At 38.4% G+C, this 25,754-nt stretch overlaps 1 protein-coding gene across 1 annotated transcript; it reads left to right on the top strand.

The window, feature by feature from the left end:
* Positions 1 to 17,496: 17,496 nt before the first annotated feature.
* On the top strand, positions 17,497 to 18,522 carry LOC306651610 (melanoma-associated antigen B4-like; the record flags this gene model as incomplete). Its single annotated transcript, XM_079124260.1, has 1 exon — positions 17,497 to 18,522. The coding sequence occupies one exon, from the start codon at positions 17,497 to 17,499 to the stop codon at positions 18,520 to 18,522; it is 1,026 nt and encodes a 341-aa protein (XP_078980386.1).
* Positions 18,523 to 25,754: the final 7,232 nt, after the last annotated feature.

The raw sequence follows: 25,754 nt of genomic DNA, 5'->3' as shown, positions 1-25,754 counted from the left end.
TTCATCTTATAGAAGAAAAAGTAGGTCTAAATTTTCAACATGTTGGCTTCAGATCAGACTTCCTTAGCAGGACTCCCATAGCACAAGAAATGAAAGCAGAATCAATAACTGGGATAGATTTAAACTAAAAAGCTTTCTCTTAGCAAAGGAAACTATCAGCAATGTGAAGAGAGAGCCTACAGAGTGGGAGAATATCTTTGCCACTCATACTTCAGATAGAGCACTAATTTCCAGAATCTATAAAGAACTCAAAAAACTCTACACCAAGAATACAAATAACCCAATCAACAACTGGGCTAAGGAAATGAACAGACTCTTCACAGAAGAAGATCTACAAACAATCAACAGATATATGAAAAAATGTTCAACATCTCTAGTAATAAGAGAAATGCAAATCAAAACACCCTAAGATTCCATCTTACCCCAATTAGAATGGCGATTATCAAGAACACAAGCAACAATAGGTATTGGCGAGGATGTGGGGAAAAAGGTACACTCATGCATTGCTGGTGGGGCTGCAAATTAGTGCAGCCACTCTGGAAAGCAGTGTGGAGATTCCTTAGAAAACTTGGAATGGACCTACCATTTGACCCAGCTATCCCACTCCTTGGCCTATACCCAAAGGACTTAAAATCAGCATACTACAGAGATACAGCCACATCAATGTTCATAGTGCTCAATTTGCAATAGCCAGATTGTGGAACCAACCTAGATGTTCTTCAATTGATGAATGGATAAAGAAACTGTGATATATATATATATATACAATGGTGTATATATATATATATATATATATATATATATACACACACACATATATTTATATATATACAATGGAATATTACTCAGCCATAAAGAATAATAAAATTATGGCATTTGCAGGCAAATGGATGAAATTAGAGAATATCATGCTAAGTGTGACAAGCCAATCTCAAAAATCCAAAGGATGAATGATCTCCCTGATCAGTGGATGATGACACATATTAGGGGGTGGGAAGGAGGTAAGAATGGAGGAATGAGGAACTGTATAGAGGGAAAAGAGAGGTGGGAGGAGTGGGGGGGAAGGAAAAAATAACAGAATGAATCAAACACTATTATCCAATGTAAAAATATGACTACACAAATGGTATGCCTTTACTTCATGTACAAACAGAGAAACAGTATGTATCCTATTTGTGTACACTAAAAATAAATTTACAAAAAAGAAATACTTTCGATTTCCAGTTTCTGGTCCAACTTGTAAAGAGCTTAGAAGTACTTGCTTCTGTCCTCACAACAATAATAAGAGATGAAAGGAATTTAAAATCAACAATTCTTAGATTCCATCAGAGAACCGAAGTCACATGACAAGCTACTACTCACTAAACTGGAGAGACAGACAGGAAGATACAAAAAGTCACAGTTTACTGGCAGCAGAAGCCCACAGCTGGAGCCAGAATTAGTGGGAAAACGTTAAATGTAATTGATGAATTGCTGGAGGCTCAGTGTAGACTAACAAGAATTAAAAACTCCAAAGGAGTCCAGCCTTAATGAGTTCTCAATTTTGTGGGTTCGTGCTTCATGAACACCACCAGATTCACCCTGGAAAAATAGTGAAAAATCCTCTCATACTTCCTGTCCTCGCACAGGTTGCCACCACATCAATAGGGCTCATATATAATAAAAGGGAATTGCAGCTAGAAGAACTGGATGTCTCAGACTCTAAGGACTTGCTAGGAAAACACAACAATAACAGGGAAGCAAAATCACATACACTCCACAACATTTTAGCTTCTGACACCACAGTTACAACAAACAGTAAAAGCAGCCAATTCCTGTCCAGATATACTTAAACCTCACAGTGCAGGTCCATCTATCTCAGTTCCTTTTACCCAATACATTACTTTTGGCTTTAAACGAAAAGTTGCAAGACATACTAACACAAAAGAGCACATTCTGGACAAAGCAAACATCAGAGCCAGACTGATAAATGGCAGGGGTTTTAGAATATCATACTAGGAATTTAAAATAACTCTAAAGAATATGGTAAGAACTTTAAAGGAAAATATGGACAACATGAAAGAACAGATGGGTAATATAAGCAGAGAGATAAAAACTGTAAGAAAGAATAAAAGAAACATACACTATAAATCAAAAACATTATGACAGAAATGAAGAATATTTCACTTAGCGTGATATTCTCTAACTCCATCCATTTGCCACCAAATGCCATAATTTCATTCTTCTTTAAGGCTGAGTTATATTCCATTGTGTATATATACCACATTTTCTTTATCTTCATTCATCTGTTGAAGGGCACCTAGGTTGGTTCCATAATTTAGCTATTGCAAGTTGAGCTGCTATAAACATTAATGTGGCTGCATCACTGTAGTATGCTGATATTAAGTCCTTAACAAATTTAAAAGAATAGACATCATAAAAATATGCTGTCATACCACAATGAACTTAACATAGAAATCTGTGATGAAAATATAGCTTAGAAATCTTAAAATAATAATAATACAAGGGTCAAAGAGGAAGCCTAAAAGAATTTAAGTGAAAAGCAAAAGAAAATCTAACAAATTGAGTGGGGTGAAGAAATTACCAGGTAATTTATAGCATCAAATGCATGTATTAGAAAAAGAAGAATGGTCTAAAATCAATAATCTAATCTTTTACCCTAGGAAAATAGAAAAAGAAGAGCAAATTAAATTCAAAGTAAACTAAAGAAAGAAAATAATAAAAATCAGAGTAGAAATAATAATTGGAGATTTAAAAAGGAAAAACAATAAGAGAAAGTCAATAAAATCAAAAGTGGGTACTTTTAAAAGTTCAGGTTAATCATGAAGAAAAGGGAAAAGACACAAATTACTAATATTAGAAATGAGGGGGCTGGAGAGATAGCTCAGCTGGTAGAATGCTTGCCTCACAAGCACAAGGCCCTGAGTTCGATCCCCAGTACCGCAAAAAAAAAAAAAAAAAAAAAAAAAAGAAATGAGAGATCATCATTAGAGTTCCCAATGAAATTAAAAGGATAATAAAAGAATATTTTGAACTCCATGCCCATAAATTTAACAACTGAGATGAAACTGAACCTATTTTTTTGAAAGAAACAATCTGTGAAAACTCATGCAAGGAGAAATAGGTAATCTGAATTTCACAAAATATCTAACAAATGATACTGTTTCTCTACAATGTGTTCCAAAAAGTCAAAACACAGTGAATTCCTCCTAACTCATTCTATAAGGCCAGCATTACCCTAAAACGAAATCAGGCAGACATCTCAAGAAAGGAAAATTATTGGTCAATATTTCTCATGAAAACAGATGCAAATTTCCTCAACAAAACATTATATGAAATTAAATAATGTATTATAATAATTGTACAACATGATCAAATAGGATTTAATCTAAGTGTGTGAGGCTAGTTCAATATCGGATAAGCAAGTAATGTAATCCATTACATCAGTTGACTAAAGACAAAAAAATCACATGACCTCATGAAATCCAACACCATTCATGATTTTAATAAAGAAAATGGAAATCTTTATTAAACTAGAAATATAGGTGGGATTAATAGGTAGAGCACAGGGGATTTTTTTTGGGGGGAGTGAAACTGTTGTGTATAATACTATATTCATGGATACATGTCACTATGCATTTGTCAAAACCCATAGAACTATACAACACAAAAATACCCCCTTATGTGAACTAAAAATTTCACCTAATAGTGATGTGTCAATTCAATCCATCATTTGTAATAAACCCCCCATCTAGGGTTGTGGTTCAGTGGTAGAATGTCTGCCTAGCAGGTGTGAGGCTCTGGGTTTGATCCCCAGCAACATAAAAAATAAATAAAAAATAAAATTATTTAATAAATAAATAATAAAATAAAGTTATTTTTAAATGTAGCATATTAATGCAAGATATTACAGGGCAACTTTTGGTGGTAGAAAGGATATGTAGAAATTACTTTCTGTTCAGTTTTTCATAAACCTAAAATTCCTCTAAAAATAGTCTATTACAAGAGAAAGAAAGAAAAAAAAGAGGAGAAAAGAAGGAAGAAAGAGAAGAAAGAAAGGAAAGAAGGAGGGATTAAGAGAGAAAAAGCAAGGAAGGAAAGAAAGGATAGTTCTCATATGGGGGCGGTAAGCACATTTCTAAAGTAGTTTCTGGAGCTGACAACCAGCATCAAGGATTTGAAAAAATGTTCAACATCTCTAGTAATAAGAGAAATGCAAATGAAAACCACCCTAAGATTCCATCTCACCCCAATTAGAATGGCGATTATCAAGAACACAAGCAACAATAGGTGTTGGTGAGGATGTGGGGAAAAAGGTACACTCATACATTGCTGGTGGGGTTGCAAATTAGTGCAACCACTCTGGAAAGCAGTGTGGAGATTCCTCAGAAAGCTTGGAATGGAACCACCATTTGACCCAGCTATCCAACTCCTTGGCCTATACCCAAAGGACTTAAAATCAGCATACTACAGAGATACAGCCACATCAATGTTCATAGCTGCTCAATTCACCATAGCCAGATTGTGGAACCAACCTAGATGCCCCTCAATTGATGAATGGATAAAGAAACTGTGGTATATATATATATATATATATATATATATATATATATATACACACAATGGAATATTACTCAGCCATAAAAAATGACAAAATTATGGCATTTGCAGGCAAATGGATGAAATTGGAGAATATCATGCTAAGTGAGATAAGTCAATCTCAAAAAACCAAAGGACGAATGATCTTGCTGATAAGTGGATGATGACATATAATGGGGGGTGGGAAGGGTTAGTGTTAGGGTTAGAGTTGGGGTTAGGGAGGGGGGCAAGAATGGAGGAAGGAAGGACTGTATAGAGGGAAAAGAGGGGTGGGAGGGGTGGGGGGAAGGGAAAAAATAACAGAATGAATCAAACAACATTGCCCTGTGTAAATGTATGATTACACAAATGGTATGCCTTGACTCCATGTACAAATAGAGAAACAACATGTATCCCACTTGTTTATAATTTAAAAAAAAGGATTTGGTAGCAGACTCATGTCCTTTGTTGCAATCAGCAAAGTGGATTGAACTTTGACTTATGTAATGTTCCAGAACAGGCCAGGGTACTTCTTATCTCTCTACATTTGCTATCCTCTCCTCTGGGAAAGACCTTTCTGCATCAAGTGCATCTTGGCTATCAAAGGTCAAGACAAAGTGCCACTTCCTCATTGAAACTCTCCCTAATCACCCCAGTTTAATCGGTGCTCCCAATTTCTCTTGTACTTATATGCAAATAAGCATATATTACTTTGTCTTACTATATCTGGGTTTTCTCTTCCTTTTATTTTTTTTCTTTTTCATTTATTTAATTATTTATTTATTTATTTATTTATTTATTTATTTATTTATTTATTTATTTATTTTGGTGGTACCATGGATTGAACTTGGGGGCACTTAACCAATGAGCCACATCCCCAGCCCTTTTTTGTAATTTATTTAGAGACAGAATCTCACTGAGTTGCTTAGTGCCTCACCATTGCTGAGGATGACTTTGAACTTGCAATCCTCCTGCCTTAGCCTCCCAAGCCACTGGGATTACAGGCATGTGCCACTGCACCCAGCTGTTATATCTGTTTTTATTTCCCCAATAGCTCCTAAATTTATTGGTGATAGGACTTCATGTCCTATCTTTATGTGTCCGTGTTCTTACTAACATATAGTTTTCATTTAATACATGCTTGGATGAAAGTTTGACTGAAGAACAAAAATTTAACTACATGTGCCCCATATTCTCAATAAATAAGAACCTTTCTACTTGTGATAGTCCAAATATTTACCAGTCAGTGTGTCAGTATGGCTTACATATTGAAAAGTCATATTTTTCTGGAAGGTAGTATTATCTGTAAAATGGAATCTTAAAAAGTAGTCTATTGAAAAGATTAGCGTAGTTAACATATGTCATTGCCCACATAAAGCATTTAATAAATATGAGAGTTTTTAAGTTAGATATATGTTATGAGTCATTGCAACATATCCACACCAAATAGCTTATAACCAGATCATCAGCTTTTAGAGGACACTTAATACAAGTATAGCTATAACATAAAAGGTCTGATTCATTAGAATCTAATATATGCTTAATAGAAAATGCTAAATAACTGTAAAGGAGGTGAGAGAGGGGAGAAGGGAACAGAAAAAGATTTGCATAGGCAAACATTGTCCAGTATAATTTTCTGCATTGAGGGACATTTTCTATATCTTTACTGAACAATATTGGAAACACATATGACTTAAATACTTGAAATTCGTGTAATAAAACTGAATAACAGAATTTTAAATTTTATTTAATTTTGATTCATTTACATTTAAATAACCAAATGTAGCTAGTGGCTACTGTACTGAACAACTTGGATGTATATGCTTTTCTCAATTTAGAAAACTGGATGATTTTAAAAATTCATTAAATAATTTTTGAAAGTTTTCAACATTTAAAATACTATCATTTTGAATATTCTGGATAGTAAGTAACTAACCGTCTGCTCCTTCTCTTGGAAATTCAAGAGAAAAAGAGGAAAAACATATTAAGCAATTAAGTAACAATTTAATGTAATCAATACACATAACCTGTAGACACTATTCTTGACTGCATTTAAAGCTACAAAGAAAGTTATTCTTAAGTATAGAAGTGGAAAGAAGGTACTAAATAATGTGGGGAGTCTTAAAAGTAGATGGAACTGGTCTTGATGGCACGCACCTGTAATCCCAAAGGCTCAGGAGGTTGAGGCACGAGGTTCACAAGCTCGAGGCTAGCCTCTGCAACTTAGCAAGGCCCTAAGCAACTTAGTGAGACCCTGTCTCAAAATAAACAATAAGAAGGGCTTGGGTTGTGGAGAATGGTTAAGAGCACCTGGGTTCCCCAGTAACCCCACAAAAACTCTGAATGGAAATATAATTTATATTTGACTTAAAACCTATTTTTGTTTTTTCTTACCAAACAATTCTAAACAATAATAGTGCCTAGCAAGGTTTTTAACCAATCTTGGCTCAAGGTTTGAGCCAATCTTGTTTTATACACCCTGATGTAATTTGGGCAGTTTGAGGCCTGTATTTTAATAAATGTCTGTAACAGCTTTTAAAAAAAAAAAATGTTCATTACTAAAGAAAGCTTGGCAGTTAAAATGATCACCAAAAATGTTAATGTAAGTTCCAGAGTATCTACAAACTTCTGATTACTACATATGATTTTAAACAGTAAACTCTTTTTTATCTTTTGAGGACACTAGTTTCCAGAAGTTCAGCACTTTTAATGAAGTCTAACAAGGTATCAGTATAGGTGACAGTGTGGCTCTGAATTTGTCTTCTCACCAGAATCAGTTGAGGCTTTTTAAAAATCTAGATTATAAAGCTCCCCTTGATTCAAAGGTTGGAAATGGACAGAAGATCTGCATCCTTAATAAACTCCCCAAGTGAGTTTTATTATGAGAGCAGGGAGGAATCCATTGTTTTTTAGGACTCACAAGTCCTGTTATCCATTGCTTTCCCACAGCTAATGCTGAAGGACTGGAAAGAACCCATGACTTCCCCATGTTCATATCATTTTGCTCATTTCCAGTGTTCCTATTTCCTATTCCACTCCCTCCAACACACACAAGGAGACATTTTCCCAACATCATTTATATGGCTGTCTGTGGAGAATGATTCTTTTAAACTGAATTCCTTTGATTTTCATAACATTTATTTATTAATTTGTATCTTAATATTTCTTATATTTTGTCTATAATTTCATGATGCTCTGGATTTTGGATACTTAGTGAGTTTTGTTATTAAGAAAGATATTATTTTTTACCCCTACTGTGAACTCCATTTTGCCTTTCATATAACTGACATATGCAATCTTTGATCAGGAACTTAAAGCCAGGGAAATCTTAGTTCTACCAATTTGGGCTTGGGTAAATATTTGATATAATCCAGAACTTAGGGCCCCATCTCTCTAGGTCACAAACACTTGATCTAGATCTCTGGCTTTCAGTCAGAAATGTTACATCAAAGCCAATTTACAGAATAAAAATATAATGTATATAGGCATCCTGGCCATTGTGTGTATAATGGATGTTAAAATTTGGAGAAAAAAGTATATTCTACACTAGATGTTTTCTGTCAGTCACTGACAAACCTGGTGTTCAAATTCTGATGGTGAATTTTCATTTGCATTATCCTTGTTCCTTGAATATCCCATGCAATTTTTTTTTTTTTTTTTTTTTTGCTATTTTCTCCATGGGGATCTTTCTTAAAAAAAGAATCATTCTCAACAGCTTAAGCAAAGCCCCACAGTAATGAAAGCAATGTAAGGTCAGTGGATGAAGAAAGTAGGTAGGAATAATTTTAAGAGCAGCATTATTTTCTTGGGGTTGAGCTTCTTTCCTGATCTGCAAACTGAAAGGAACTAACTAGGTGGTAAGATTCTGTCATTGTTCACTAGGTGGTTTGTGTATGCCAAGCTGAGTTTATTTTCAAACTCTTCCAAAATTGCCTAATAACAAACAAAAAAAAATAGTTTGATAACAGCAAGATGTCTCTGAGTGGTGGAGATTGTATTGTTCTTTTTTGTTGTTTGGCTTTGTGTTTTTCCTATTTTCCTACCTCTCTTCAATGATCAATTTAAACATTGAGCATTAATATTTTTGAAGATGCTTCTACCATGAAATGGAAAACTTGTTATAAGAAATAATAAAAAAATATTCTGTAAAACAAAACTGGCACTTTGAAGAACTGAAATCCACTTGAATATTGATTGTTCTTGGTCTCTTGTTCTATAAAAAAAGAACAGTATGTGGTTGCATATAATTATAAAACTCAAAGTTGTTTCCCAATATCAAAGGTCACTCTATAAATATGTTTTAACTGAAAAGACTTTTAGCAAAATCTCAATGCTTTGATAAATATTTTTAAGCTGTACACATTTTTAAACTGTACACATATTCAAATGTCAGAGAGAAACAGTAAAATACTAAAACAACAATGATAGAGTCATTTTCAAAATACATGTCAGAGGAACAGATTTCAGTAATGGTTGTAGTTAATATCCCTATTAATTAGCTAGAAAATTACTAAAATACTATGTTCAGGATGTTCATGATTTTTGTCCTACTGAGAGAAGTAGACACTAATAAATAATAAAATTACCCAGGACATAAAACAAATATAGCTCTAAACATGTTACTCTTATTCTGTTTTTTAAATGTCAGCTATTATTAGTCATTGTATTATTTTTCTAGTATTCAATAATGTCTTGAAATATAGCATTTAAGAAAGTAACTCGATCACACAAGCACACATTTTTTGTGTGTGGTAGTGCTGGTGATGAAACCCAGGACCTTATACATGCCAGGCAAGCACCCTACCAACAGAGTTATGCCACCACCTCTAGACTAGCACACTTATAATTGCCTTACACCTTAAGTCCAAACCACAAAAGAAAGGTTTGGTTTGTATTACAGCTTTACCTAGGAAATTTTTTTAGTTATTAAATTTATTTGAAATGTAAGGAGAAAAATTGGTGTGCTTTCTCCTACATCCCTCCAGACTTCTATAGGCATATTTGGATCATTACTCTGAGTCTCTTTCTCTATTCTCTGCTTTTGTCTTTTCCAGACAGATCTACTGTGTGGCTTCTGCAAGAACATGGCCTCCAGTTTCTGAACTAATCATTATTATAATAGAAGAAAGAACATCAATAGCTTCAGTTCCAACATCCAGAAGATCACAGAAGTAAGGTCATTTGAAAGAAGCAATATCCAACGCCTCTTGGATAAACTGCAGGCACTTGTGTAGATTCTACATTACCACATTCCTTCACCACTCTCTCTATGTAAACCCAGTTCTTAAGATATAATTCTCCCCTGTGGTTTCCAAACATTTTCCTTCACTGCTGGGGCTGGACACCTGACCTGAACTTGCACCTCTTTGGATGAGTTTCCATTCAGTTTGGCTAGTTCAATCCAATTTTCCCCCTCGAAGGCTTGGGAGTTCAGAAAATATGCATCTCCTTTCTTTTCAACAGCCTTATATAGTATCATTCTTTGGAAGATCTATGGTGACATATATTTAGCCTGATCCTTCAACTGTGTCTCTCAATGATGAGGCATTTCAAGCAAGTTTTGAATGTGGTGAAACCTGTTGACTCCAAATTGAATTTTCAGAAAAGCATCTGAAGAGGTGATATTTCATGTCACTTATTAAGATGTTCTTACACTTTAGAAATTACCTTTATAAGCACTAAAACAGACACTTTGTTTTGAAAATGTCCCCTGCCTGTATTCTTGTCCCCTCCAAGGATCACTGCACCCTCACTGAAAACATTCAGAATCTGTCAGGAACATCCACAAAATACTGTCTGATGAAATCTTGATATGCAATGTGAAAAAAAAAAAATGGCAGAGGTGTATACTCTCCGTGGCCAAATAGGTTTAGAAAAATACATCATATTATGTTGTCCCTTTTGAAGTTTTCTAGTGCACTTATACATATTGAGGATCTGGGGAAGTCTCAAAATGAAAATAAAACTATAAATTGTAAACTAAAACTTATTCAACTTTGTTTAAACCAGTTTACTCTAAAATGATGTAACCTTGTATGTGCAAGTGTGTGTGTGTTTGTGTGTGTGTGTGTGTGTGTAGAATCAAATATTATCACACAGGCTCTATTTTTGGAAATGCTGATGTAAACACCATTCCATTTGATATGGTACATTTGATTCCTTATAGCAACTTCTCAGTGAGATATTTATTGCTGTTATTTCCTCCCCCACCCCCTTGCAGGTCCTTGAACTAACTTTTCTTGGAATACCATAGCTTCTTGATGTATTTGAGCCTCCCGTGTGAACATATATATTTCATATATACATATGTGTGTGTGTGTGTGTGTGTGTAAAACAACTTTGCTGGGTGTGGTGGCACACACCTGTAATCCCAGTGGTTTGAAAGACTAAGGCAGGAGGATTGCAAGTTCAAGGCCAGGCTCAGCAATTTAGCAAGTCCCTCAGCAACTTATCAAGACCCTGTTTCACAATAAAAAATGAAAAAGGACTGTGGCTTAGTATTTAAGCACTCCTGGATTCCATCCCTGGTACAAATGAAAGAAGGAAAGAAAGAAAGAAAGAAAGAAAGAAAGAAAGAAAGAAAGAAAGAAAGAAAGAAAGAAAGAAAGAAAGAAAGAAAGAAAGAGAGAAAGGGAGGGGGAGAGGAGGGAGGGAAGGAAGGGAGGGAGGGAGGGGGGGGGGAGGGAGGGAAGGAAGGAAGGAAGGAAGGAAGGAAGGAAGGAAGGAAGGAAGGAAGGAAGGAAGGAAGGAAGGAAGGAAGGAAGGGAGGGAGGGAGGGGAGGAGAGGAGAAGGAAGAAAAGTAAAGAAAAAAGAAAAAAAGAAAGACAGTAGTAGCCAAATGAGACATCCCTTCATTTCCCCTGTAGTGGTCTCAGAGAGGTGATGGCCCTGGTCTGAAGGGAGATTATCTCAGTCCATGTTATGGTTTAGATATTAGGTGTCACCCAAAAGCTTATGTGGAAACAATGCAAGAAAATTTAGAGGTGAGAAGATTGGGTGTGTGAGTTCTAACCTAATCATTGCATTAATCTTCTGATAGGGATTAACTGGGTTGAAATTGTAGACAGGAAGATGTGGCCGGAAGAGGTGAGTCATTGGGGGCATACCGATGGGGTGTAACTTTTGTCTGTGGTAAGAGAAGAATCCTCCCCTCTCCCGTTTCCCCTCTCTTTCTCTCTCTCTCTCCTTTCTGGTGGCCATGTTCTGAGCCACTGTCCTCCACCACACTTTTCCACCATGATGTTCTGTCTCATCTCACACCCCAAGAAAAGGAGCTGGCTGTCTATGGACTGAGACCTCTGAATCTGTGAGCCTCCAAATAAATGTTTCCTCCTCTACAATTGTTCCGGTTGGGTCTTTTAGTCACAGAAGCAAAAAAGCTGACAAACTCCTTTGCCCTTGTCAGCAAACTGCATATCACCTATGATGACAGAATGATTTATAAAAATGGCATGGCCAGGACTAGCCTTCTGATGACTGTCCTAGGACAGATATTCACAAAAGACAATTATAACACTGAAGAAAACAATATGGGAGGGTGAATATAATGGATATATACTTTGGAAAGAAATACTTCATCTTTAGGGATCCCAGGAGGCTCATTACCAGAGATTTTGGTTCAGGAAAGTAACTGGAGTACCAACAGGTACCCAAAAGTGATCTTCCACTCTTGCTTTGTGGTCTATGAGCTCATACCAAACCCTGGACCTTGCCATCCTGGTTTGAAGAGGTTTTGATAGAGGTGGTCAGTGTTTTAAGTAACAGAGAGTCAGGCTAGGAATAGTGTATACACAATACATAATTTATTGTTGTTCCTGCTGTATATGGTAACTTGTAGATTTATTTATTTATTTATATTTTTCAAATATACCTTTTCTGCTACATATTTATTTTTTGGTACTGGGCTATCAAAAACTCCTAGAGCTGTTTAACTACTGAGCTAATTCCCAGTTTTTTTTAATTTTACTTTTAGTTTGAGGCAGCTTCTCACCAAGTTATTGAGTGTCTTGCTAAGTTGCTGAGGCTAGCCTCCAACTTGGGATCCTCCTGTCTCAGCCTCCAGAGTTGCATGGATTACAAGCATGCATTACTGTGTCCAGCACATGTTGTTTCTTTCAATGGAAGATATATTTAGCTTCAGGATTTAAATTTTTGGATGACATTGGCCGAATATTTATTATTACTTATCAGGGATAAGAATAAGAATTTTGGAATTTAGCAAGACAAATTGAAAATCTTTGACTGTTTCCCCTGTGATCCATACAAGATAACATAGCAGGGGGATAAATATTTTCTGGTAAATTTGAAAGAAAGATACAAACACTTGAGATCATGAGATAAAGAAAAAATACAAAAGCTATGGGGGGGGGCTCAGTTCTTGATTTGCTTTGTTCCTTTTAGTGTTTCTTTCTGTAAAACTACAAGATATAGACTTGAATTTGTTTAGCTGATTAAGAATTTAGGATAAACTAAATTGTAATAACTTAGACCTCTCATTAACTGGCTCATGTGTTGCCCAAATATTAATTGCACATCTGTTCTGTGAAAGGCTCCATTTTAGTATTGGAGATGCTCAGGGGAAAAATGACCTAGACACCGTTTGTACAACTTCAGTAGTTAACAGTCACTATTATGTTAAAAAAAATGATGAAATTCTCTCTCAGTTCTAAAGGACAGGCAAAACATTGGAGAAGTAAAGGAGGGAGAAAACTCCACATGAGTTTATTCAATGATAATGCTCTGAGGCAAGGGAGGTTGGAACTTAGGGAAACTGCAAGTCCCTCAGTGAAAGGTAATTTAAGTGAGGATGTATGGTGTGCTGGATAATGATACAGGAGTGGCAAGCACGAGCCAGGCCCTCAGATAATGTGTTTCAGGGATAAAAGACTAAACCTGGAATGGATAATTAGACTGAAATTTGGGGTTGTGGGTAAGGCAGATGGAAATTCCATTTAGGGCAAGGCTAGAAAGTCTCTTGTGATCCTCTCCCAGCACATTCGAGCATAGTGCAAAACCAAGTATTGCATGCACATTATTACAAGGAACTTACTAAGAAATAAAGGAGATACACTCCAAAGGGGTGGAGGCACAGAATCCACTACACTGGTACATCGATCTAGGGGAGAGAATCCAGAGCCTCCTTCATTGAAATGTCATTCAATTCAGCAACCACATGTGTATACAGGCAAATTCTAAAGGGGGTCTAGGTTTGGGGTAGTACATAAATAAATGAAAATAGGAGTGGTTTACAGGAAAGGGTGTCTGTCAGGAAACGCATTGGTCATTGACAAAAATTCTAAGAGTTTTGAATTGTATCCATATAGGGAGGACTCTTCTGGAAACACATTATATGCAATATTCACTAATGGTGATACATTGTGCATAACTTTCATTGCTGAGCAGTTTCTGGTTCGGTTACACTCTCTTTGGTAATGTTTGGTAATGTGCTCAAGTTCAAAGGACCAGAAAGCAACAGAGCTGGGACCAGGTTCACAGTCCAGATTATTCTGTAGCCCACACTGTTCCTTCCACTCCTCTCTGCCTATGGCAGACCTTGTGTACTTTAATTTGGTTTCTTCACAATATTCCCAAATGTATCTATTCTCAAAGGGAATGTTCAGGGCACAACACAATATTATTAACAATATTAATAAGAGAGAGCATTTCCTCACTTGTTCTTGGGTCTGCTTAAGGGATTCAAGAAGATTCTATGCTCAAAGAATTGGGTTAGCATACATGGCCAGACCAATTAAAATACTACAATAAATGAAGGCAATGAATAAAAAAGAGAAAGAGATAATACACAGTGGCAATATGACCATTCATATATGCAAAGTCAAAGTCAAATAATTTCCAATTCAGAGATCACACAAACATCCTGGGCAGCTCCTCACCAGTAAGGAGGAAAATCAATTAAAACAGAAGTACTATAAGAAACCCATGCTGCCTATTGAAGAGAAGAAGTCAGCAGCATTGTTCTCTGACATCCCGCCCTCTCCTGCTCTGGGTCCCCTTTCTTGCCTGGAAGTATCTCCATCACATCAGGCCTGGAACATAGAGCTGGGATTTGCAGTAGGGATACTGCTCAAGAGCTTGCAGGGATGTGACACTTTCCAAGAAGCCTTTAATGTAAGAGAAAGGAGAAAACTGAATGAATACTGAGGAGATCACCACCCCCAAAATACAGGACTTCATTCAGACATCTGCCCAAACCTGACCTAAAACACCCCAGGAAGGACAGTCACCCTAGGCATCCTTCCTTTCACTCTCCATAGTGCTCAGCCTAGTGACAGCACTGCCTAAGAAGAGGGACCTGAGTTCAGTAGAGGGAAGCCCCCCGGGTTTGACAGCTATCAAGATAGGGACCCTGAATGGGAAATATTTGGGGGACAAGAACAGCAATGTCCCATCAAATTCTCACTGTGCTGTCAACCCTTCCAGGACCCAAACTTCCTTAGCCTGATGTGCCTTATCCTAACTTCCACTGGGAGGTCTCAGAGGGGAGGGAACTTAATCTGAACAGAGTTCCTGTCAGGAAGGGTGGAGTCCCAGCACTGGTCAGGAGCAAGGTGAGATTCTTGAGAGAGAAAAAAGGAACACTAACCCCACAAAGGCCTGGTCCTTGTTCCTAACCCTGGAGTACTCTAAGCAGAGCCCTGAGGCTGAGCTACACCCTGATTTCCTCCTGGAGTGACAGGGAAGGGAGGACCTTATCTCACAGAGTGAGCTCAGTCCTTCAGAGTGAGGAATCTTGGCCCTAGCTGGAGTCAGGGTGAAGACCACTAGAGCTAATCAAAGGACCACTCTTGAAAAGTCGGGGCCACCAACAACTCCAACCCTCTTTCCAGGCCTGTGGGGCCCAGGACACAGTCGCCATGTGTAGCCTATCTTGACTTCCGCTCCAGGGACTGAGGAAGGTGAGGGCTAGTTTTGGAGGCTAGTGGACTAGGGTCAGCAGAGGGAGGAATCCCGGAATAGGCAGAAGCCATTTCTGGTTTTAAAGCACCAGTCAGAGTAGCCAGGTTGCAGTGCTCCTCATTTCCGCCTGGAAGGTCCCAGAGAGCAGAGTAAGTACCGGGACCTAATGGGTTAATGGGTTGATGGGCCCTGAGGGGAAGGGGTGTTGGGCAAAACTAGTCAAGTGAGTGCTGCTGAGAAGACCTGTCCCCAAACAGGGAGACTCGCAGAGCCCCGCCCCCGTTGTCATGGCTGTGAGACCCCAGGTAGGAGGAGCCATGTGGGGCTTGCCCAGATTTCCGCTGTAGAGACTGAGGGAGGTGAAAGTTGGTTTGGAAACTGTGTGACTCAAGCCAGAAGAGGGCGGAATCCCAGATTACAGAACAATGTGATTCCTTAGCAACTGCCCCTGCTGTCATCCCTTGGAGATCCCTGGTAGCCTTACCGGAAGTGGCTCGTTTTCACTTCCGCTGTGATGGCGAGGATCTGTTTCTGAGAGGTGTGGTATCTGGCACACTGACGTGAGTTCCTACGATTGTTCAGGAATCAAGGTGAGGTCTGTATATATGAGCTCAATAGACCGTTTCCCTCTCATAACCAAATGGACTGCTCTAGGTTCTGCCCCTAGATTTTCGTAACTTTTTCTGGTAAAGTTTCCCGGGGAGTTTTACTTTTAAAGTTCAAGGAAAAGAGAGTCTTGGTCTCACGGCCTATTCTGCATATGGCAGAGAAATAGACCCTAACTAAAACCATATAGAAGGTCGCGCAAGGATAATGAATGGACCTCTAGCCAAAGTGCGTTCAGTACTGGGGATGTACCTCAGTGATGTAGTGCTTACCTGGCGTACATGAGTTCCTGGATGCAAACCCCAGCACTGAAAATAAACAAAAAAAGAAGATGTCTTTATTGGGCTCTATGAGGTCCCTGGCAGAGCAGACAAATGTTGAGCAACCTGAGGCCTCTAGAGACTAAAGGAGTTGCAGCCTATACCTGATGCCTTTATTTATTGTTGATAATAGGAGGTGCATGGCAGAACTAGTATGATAAGTTATGTTCTCATTTCTCCTGGTAGTTGTCTCAGAAGGGAGGGCCTTGGCCTAATAGAGTAGGACCAATTAAACAGAAATACCCAGGCCATAATAAGAGTCAAGGATGTCAGATTGAATAATAATTACCTTATTTTCCAGAAAGAAGGTAATCATATACAGCCCTTCACCCCAATTGAGAGTTTTGGACATGTTACCATAGAGAGACACAGTCACTATTCCCATAGAATGTTCAGCTCCAGAAAAATTCACAGAAGGGTTGTTAAGGTTGAACACCCCTCTTAGTTCTTATTTCAGGCCTACAAAGGTGAGATCCTTAGTATAAATGTGTGGTCACCAGTGAGCCTAAGAGGTCTGGTGCAAAGCTTTACATGGAGTCAAATAAAGGAGCCTCAAGGAAGTTTGAGGAACCCAGTGAACCCAAGACTGAAAGGACCCCAAAACTGATAGGACCTCACTGAATTTTCAGCTCCGTGGGTCCTGTCAGAGCCTGAAAGTTCCCTTTCATTTCCTTCTCAGGGATCCCAAGAAGCTTTGAAGTTTCATATTCAGAGTAGCAGAGAGAAGTATCCCATGCACTGCCAAGAATTGATGTGATCAACAGAAAACTGAGAGGCTCTCAACCACCAGAAAATGGGGGCACACAACCAGTACTCCCTGTTGTGCCAGTAAACCCAAGGCACGGCTGACAGGCTATGGCCTAAAATTCACTCTGAGGCTTTTTGTTTCCTTTGTGGGATCTTAGGGGACAGGCTGACCAAGAACAAGATTCCAATGCAGAGACAACTTCAAAAAAGCCAGAGAGATCTGTCCTGCTAAAAATGCTTACAGGATGTCATTCTCTCTCCTCCAGGTCCCAAGAGCATCTGCTCTCCAGCCCATATTCCTGCCTGCTGTTTCTGACCACAGCCATCATGCCCCGTGGACAAAAGAGTAAGCTTCGTGCTCGTGAGAAGCGCCGCCAAGCCCGAGATGAGACCCAGGGTCACAAGGATGCTCAGGCAGCTGAGGAAGGAGAGGCCCCCTCCTGTTCCTCTCTTGTTTATGGTGATGCTATTCCCAGCACCTCAGCTGCTGGCTTTCCCCAGAAGTCTCAGGGATCTCCACCCACCACCACTGCGGCTGCAGGTGTTTCACACAAGAAGTCTGGTAAGGGTGCCAAGAGCCGAGGGGCAGCACGTGCCAGTACCTCTAAGATCCCACCCTCCCCTGAGAGCACCCAGAGAGATCTTCTCACCAGGAAGGCAGGGATGCTGATGCAGTACCTGCTGTACAAGTATAAAATGAAAGAGCCCATTACAAAGGGAGAGATGCTGAAGATTATCAACAAAAGGTTCAAGGAGCATTTCCCAGAGATCCTCAAGAAAGCCTCTGAGCGCATGGAGCTGGTCTTTGGCCTTGAGCTGAAGGAAGTCAAGCCTGGTGGTAACTCCTATACCCTTGTCAACAAGCTAGATGTCACCAACGATGAGAGTCTGAGTGGTAGCTGCGGCTTTCCTAAAACCGGGCTTCTGATACCTCTCTTGGGTGTGATCTTCTTAAATGGCAACTGTGCTTCTGAGGAAGAAGTCTGGGAATTTCTGAATGTGTTAGGAGTCCACGATGGGAGCACACACTTCATCTTTGGGGATCCCAGGAAGCTTATCACCCAAGATTTGGTGCAGGAAAAGTATCTGGAGTACCGGCAGGTGCCTGATAGTGATCCTCCACGCTTTGAATTCCTGTGGGGTCCCAGAGCCCATGCTGAAACTAGCAAGATGAAAGTCCTGGAGTTTTTGGCCAAGGTCAATGATGCTGTCCCCAGTGCCTTTCCTTCCCAATATGAAGAAGCTTTAAGAGATGAGGAAGAGAGAGCCCAAGCTACAGTTGGAGACAGGAGTGGCACTAGTGCAAAAGCCAGTCCAAGTGCCAAGCCCAAGTCCAGCATCCCTACACCCTAGTGAGATCTGAGACAGATTCTTTGCTTTTGTAATTTAAAAGTCCTGTTAATCTTAGTTTTTATTATGCATGAATAATATTATTGACAAATCTTTCTTTATGTATTTTTCATTTGGGGTTCTTTATAACAATGCTTGTTTAGATTCAGAATATAAGTTGATGAATGTCATGGATCACATATTCGTTCCTTCTTGCCAGATGTAATGGTAAGAGTTTTCTTTGTTTTGAAAATACAAATTGGAATGCCTTAAATCACTTTGGTGATCTATAGCAAAACAACCTGACCTCAGAATAAGATTATTCTTGAAAATATGAAAGATCCACAGCAAGATAGTTGGGACAGAATGTAGAGAAGAAAGGGAAAAATTGGTCATTTCATTGTTTGCTTTTTTTGTACTCTTTTTTTCATAACTTGAAAAGATATGTATGTGGATTTTCTCATAGTAGCTAAGAATGTATATAAAATTAAATCATAGGTAAACTTCTCTTGTTCTTGGCTTATCTTTTACTCAAACATTAATTGAGCATCTGCTCTTGGGAAGTCTTCATGCTTTGTACTGGAAATGCTTAGTATAAAAAACTCAGCTCCTGCCTATGCATTCATAGAGTCTAGGAGAAACTAGAATTTGGAAGAGGTGGAGATACTTTACTTCATAGAGAAGTAAGAAACAGGGTAAAATGAGAACAGAGGAAAAACATTATTTGGTTTTCATTGCTAAGCAGTATTTTGGCTGAATGTTTTGTTTTGTTTCTTTGGTTGTGTCCTAGATTGCTTCATAGTCTATGACATCTCCTGGATTAAAAAGTAGAAAATCACAGCTAAATGAATAGTAATAACTCAAGTCAAAATTATCATAGTAATACGTGCCACTCCCTAATGACTCCATACAAAACGGGTATAGCCACAGATACTTTGCATACTTTACATATCTTTATCTACTCCTACAAACCAGGGCCTGCTGTAGTCACTTCTCAGTGAAGACTGTGAGGTTTATAAAGTTTGGTAATGTGCTCAAGTTCACAAGGCTAGCAAGTGACAAGTTTGGGACTAGACTCTTCGTCTGGAAACTGCACTGTTCCACTTCTCTTAAGCTGAGGTACAGTCTACATATCTTATTTCATTTTTCTTTTCAGTACCCCAAAATATGTTCCAGGTGATTAAAAGAACACCCTTGTGCCCAAAGTATTGACTGGAATATATATAGCTGAAACAACAAGAATACCAAAATAATTGAGAGGTATAAATAATGAAAGGAAAGACAATATTCATTGACAGTATGATTATTTCCATTTGCAGTATTATATAACCTCAAAAGATCAAGGGTTTCCAATATTTTTTGGTCAGGCTAGATAGAGAGTAGCTCAGTGATAGAATATATGCTTAACTTGTATGAGGCCCTGATTTTGAGCTCCAGAAGTGCAAAAGAGAAAATCACCCTGGAAAACCTCCTCCCTTCAGAAAGTAAATCCATGAAGACAGGAGTACAGAGTAGAGGATAAGAACAGGTAGAAGGGAGGGTGGACATGATCAATAAACAATGAAAATGGCACAATGAAACCCATTGATTTGTACAGTTAATAAGTGTTAATTTTAAAAGTTCCATGAATCTAAGTCTGATTGATAATGAATAGAACAACAGATTTTTTTTCTCTGACAACAAACAATCCACCATCTGTCTTGGGTCCCCTGCACCATGCTACATCTATCTCATGTCACATCACTCCTAGGACAGGGACCTATTCTCTTAAAAATTTGCAGAGGGGATACTGCTCTGGAGTTTGCAGGGATGGGCATATCCCTGGAAGTGTTTAACCCCAGAGATGGAGTCAAGAAAAGGACTGGTGATATCAACACCTCATACAGGAAGCTCATATGTAGGGAAACCCACACCACAGAAAACAGAGGATGTCACAGAGAGAACATGACAACCATTCTCAGATACAGAGGGTCCCAGGCAGAGCTATCATCTGGGCATCCCCTCGTGTATTCTTCAGATGTCTGAGGTATCTAACAGCCCTAAGAGCAGTATCCTCGTGTCAGGAGAGAAGAAATTCCCAGCCTTTCATAGTAATAAAAGTAATAAACCTGAATGAGGATGATTTAAGACCTGGTCAGAACAGAGCAGTTCAAAAAAGCCACAAAATTATCATACTAATAAGTGCCACTCCCTAATGTTTAAGCTTAGGTTTTGGGACCTATGGGTGAACAAAGAATAAAAGTGTCCTTAGTAAATCCCACCTCCATTGCTGTGGGAGGCCACAGGGAGGGCTTTGAGGCTGAGGTTACTTCTCAATTGCTGAATGGGGGATAGTCTCAGAGATATGAACTCCTTGGACTAATGCAGGAGGCTCCATTCTGCAGAGGGAAGAGAATTGTTCCATAACAAGAGTTGACCTGATGACACCAAATGACAATGAAGAGGTCTTACCCATAAAGAGGAGGGTCACATAGAACCCTGTCCCTGTTGCCAGACTTGAGAGACTTGGGCATGGTGACATGATGAATCATGATCACTTTCTTCCAAGTCATCCCAAGGGAGATAAGGAAGCTTGAGAAAGTGGGTAGCCTCAGGTCAGTGTAGGGAGGATATTAGCGTTGTGCCAAGACTCAAGATGAGACCCACAAAGGCAGAGGGGAACACCCACCTCATAATAGTGGGAGAAATTCACATTCTTTCTACTACCATTCACCTAAGGAGAGCTTGAGCAGCTGCGGCCACATGAGACAAATTTTACTTTTTCCTGGGGGTATAAGGGAATTGAGGACCTTAAAATGTGAATATAAGACTCAAGTCAAGTCAGAGAGGATTTCCAGTCATGCCAGGAGTCAGGTGGAGGATGCTAAAGACTACAGAGCATACAATCCATATTTTAGTCAGCTTTTTCACTGCTATGACTAAAAAGACCTGACAAGAACAAGTAGAGGAAGAAAAGTTTGTTTGTTTTCAGGGGGTTCACAGTTTCAGAGTTCTCAGTTCATAGAGTGCCTACTCCATTCCTTAGAACCTGAAAAGGGGCAGAATATCATGGTAAAAAGTGTGTGACTAAGGAAAGCAGCTAGGGTCATGGCATCAAGAAAGCAGAGAGACTACCCTCACCATGAACAAATTATATACCCTAAAGTTATGCTCCCAATGACCCACCACCTCCAGTCACACACTACCAGCCTGCAATTACCACCCAGTTAACCCCTAATGGTATTAATTCACTGATTAGGTTAAGATGCTCATAACCCAATCAATTCACCTCTTAACTTTCTTGCATTGTCTCACACCTGAGTTTTTTTGGGAGACACCTCATATTAAACCATAACACTCTATATGTAAGACCCTCACAGAATCCTCCCTATTACCAGTCCTTAGAGATCCCAGGCAGAAATGTCAGGCAGAGGTGCCATCAGTTCCCACTCAGAGTTAATGGGGAATTCAGGGTCTTGATTTTAGGCAGTGGTCTGAGAACAACAGAAAGAGGAATCTTAGAGCTAGCTCCCTGTGAGGTAGATTTAGGACACTAAGTTGGGACCCTGTGTAGAACCACTCATCATAACGTCCCAATATGCCTTCCACAGCTTTCATTTTTGTGAACTCACTGGCAAGTATGAAGCCAAAAGAAACCATCCTTACTTTCTCCCCTTAGTTCTCCTGGAAGCAGGAATCTCACTATAAGGAGATACCCTCAGCTCAAAAAGAGGAGAGCCCCTTGTTCTGCCAGGAGAAATCAGGGAACCTAGGTGGGGGCAGAAGTAGTCATGTATCCTTGAATAGAAGGAATAACAACTTGTCATCTGCTTTTCAATATCAACCCTAGAAGGCTTAGAGCAGGACTGCCAAGTAATCTCCCTCTGTCTTCTTTTAACAGATCTAAGGGAGATGAATTCATTAGAAAGAAAGTACAGCCACAGACAGCAAAGGCAAGGGATCCAATACTGCCTAGTCACTGTGCCAAGTACTTTTCATTCATTACATAACTTCTACCAGTCCTCCAAGGCAGAGCTTCACAAAACCAGCTCATAAACGCAGAGCCTGGGGCTCACAGTGTTTGATAACCTTCATAGTTCACCTTGCTGGTAAGCGACAGGGCTGAGACTAAACCCTGGTCTGAGTAAGTCTAAAGCCCACACTGTTCTACTCCTCCCAGCCTGAGGCTTACCTGGTGTTCCTTAATTCATTTTTCTTTCCACTATTGCAAATGTATAATAGGCAATAAAAAGAAAGATTCTGATATCAAACTACTGAATTGTAATACGTAGGTAGAGAAATAAGGTTGCTAAAATGTGAGGTTTGAATAAAGAAAAAGATATTATATTTGGTGACAATAGCATCATATACATATGTAATATCATAGAAAATTTTTCAAAATATCAGGCTCAACCTCAGCCCTTTCTTATTAAAAAAAAGTAATTGTATGAGAGCAGAAGATACATAAGATCTTCAATCAGGCTGGTGAAGAGAAGATAGAGATCAATATTATTTTTCAATTATAACTCATCTCCTAAGCTGGGCCACCTGCATATGCTGCAGATTTTCCCATCTCACATCATTCCTAGGTCATGGACCCAATTCTGCAAATGTTAGTAGAGGGAAAACTGTTCAAGAGTTTACAAGGATGTGGCATTTCCCAGGAAGTCTTTAATACAAGTGATAAAAAACTATAAGAAGATACCTATAAATCAGGAATAGGAAAATGAGCACCACAGAATATTGAGTAGTACAAAAAGACTATTCTCCACCTCTCTCAGTCCTACAGAACCCCAGAAAGAACTGTCAGACTTACCCTCACTTATTCTTCATGGCTATCAAAGAGACTTGAAAACTTTGGAACTTTGAGAACTTTTCAGAACTTGAGAACTTTGTTGCCCCAAAGAGGGACAACATCAGCTCAGTTGGAGAGAAACTAAATCACTTGAGAGAACAAACTCTCAGGATGTTAGATATAAATGTGACAGCACATAAAAGGAATAAAAGAAGTACCCACCCAGATCACTTGGGGTCCCTAAGAGTCCATTCTATGTTGTCAGCCCTTGAAGACCTAGCATTCCAAAGTCAGATGAAGTATAAAGAGGGTTTGAGATATGAAGAATAGAGAGCCTGAGCCATGGTGATAGCCAGGGCTGGCACTACTCCCATGGCTAGGATATGTACTAAAGTCACATCTAGCAACTCCTCTTACATTTAGTGAGGTCTGAGGCAGATTTTTCATAGTGGTTAAAAGAAGTCAACAAGCCAGGTGTGGTGGCACACACCTGTAATCTCAATTGCTCAGGAGGCTGAAGCAGGAGGATCACAAGTTTGAAGTCAGCCTCAGCAATGTAGGGAGACTGTAGGCAATCTAGTGAGACCCTGTCTCAAAATTTAAAAAATAATAAAAAGTATTGGGGATGTTTCTCAGTGGTTAAGTACCCCTGGGTTCAATCCCTGGTACCAAAAAAAAAAAAAAAAAAAAACATTCTAAGTATTAAAGAGACAAGTTGGAAATGGAAGTAACATATTCTGTTTTTTTAAATTCTTGCTCTACTTGAATAACTGGAAGATACACCCATTTGGTTTTGGCTACTTTTTAAATGTTTTCTATTTAGTAGATTCATTTAGTTTTGAAAGCTGTGTTTACAAATAACATGGATCACTCATTTATATCTCTTTTCTATATAAATGTGTAAAACTTTTGTTATTTTGATCAACATATTGAGAATCCTTGGATACCTATTATAGTCCAGATCAAGAAAACCTGTCATGTGAATAAGAATTTTATTAAATAAATTTAAGGTGTACAACACGGTGTTTTAATATGCATATACATAGCAAAATTATTACTAAAGATAAGAAATTTAACATATCCATTATCTCACAGTCACCCATTTTTTAAGAGCACCTAAAATCTACTCTCCTTGCAAATTTCCAGTTTACAATGCATTTTATTAACAACAGTCCTCACACTGTACATTAGACTCTAGATGTATTTATCCTACATGACGGCAACCTTGAACCCTTCCACTTACAGCTCCCTATCCCACCACTCCCACCTCTTTTAACCACTGTTTTATTCTCTGTTTCTATGTATTCAAATTTGTATTTCTTTTTATCTTCTACATCTAAGAAAAATGCAGCATTTTTTATTACATATCTGACATTTCATTTAGAATAAGGTCCCCCAGTTTCATCCACCCTGTGAACAATGGCAGGATCTTCATTTTAAGGTTGTATTATATGTTTATAGCACAATTTCTTTATGAGTTCATCCATTGACAGTGTGGTTGTTGCTGTACCTTGGTTATTGTGAATATTACTATAAAGAACATTGGAGCATAGGTCTCTCTAGTGCTAATTTTATTTACTTTTGAAATATACACAGAAGAGGGGTTGCTGGATTATATAGTGGTTGTATTTTAACTTTTTCAGAAAACTCCATACAGTATTCTGTAATAGCTATAGCTATGGACATTACCAACAACAATATATGAGTTTTCTTTCATTCACATATTCACTAATATTTACTGTCTCATTTTTGCTCTTGTTTTTTAATAATAGCCTTCCTAATAAGTATTATATAATAGCTCATTGTGGATTTGATTTCCACTTTCTTGGTGTTTAGTGACATTGAACACGTTTCATATACCTGTGGCCATCTTTTTGATATATGAGAAATATATGAGTAGTGATTTTCTTGTAAATGAACACTACAATAAAATTGTTATAATCAAACATAAAGAAAAATGGAAAAAGTTATCAATTCTTAGATGAGATAATTCATTTTAGCTTTTCTTCTTATTACATAAAAAGTTATATGCCTAAATTGTTCAGATTATTCAAGAATGTGGAAGAAATTACATCCTAATTTATTAGATTTCATATCCTCATGTTTATTTCTCAATGATTAATTGAGTGGCAGCTCTTTGGAAGTCTTCACACTAGTACAGGGCATGTATACACCCACAAAAAATAAATAATAATTAAAAATGAAGCCCCTATCCACTGGATTTCAGAGTCTATGAGCAGCTATAATAAAAAGACCATGGTGGCATACACTAAGACATAAAGAATCAACAAAAAGAAGGCATGTAAAAAGAAGGAGTTTCAAAATGAAGAGTGTGAACAGCATGATAAAAAAGCAACATGGAGTCATGAGAAATTTCAAGTCCCTTAGTGAGATTTAATTTCATTGAGGCTTCAAAGAAGGCTAACTGTGATTCTGGGAGAGGAAATCAGGGGCCAGACCCTCTGAGGGTGCATCTAGGTGT

This window comes from Sciurus vulgaris (assembly GCF_902686455.1).
Source record: "Sciurus vulgaris genome assembly, chromosome: X".
NCBI lineage: Eukaryota > Metazoa > Chordata > Mammalia > Rodentia > Sciuridae > Sciurus > Sciurus vulgaris.
This window is presented reverse-complemented; position numbering and strand designations above follow the sequence as displayed.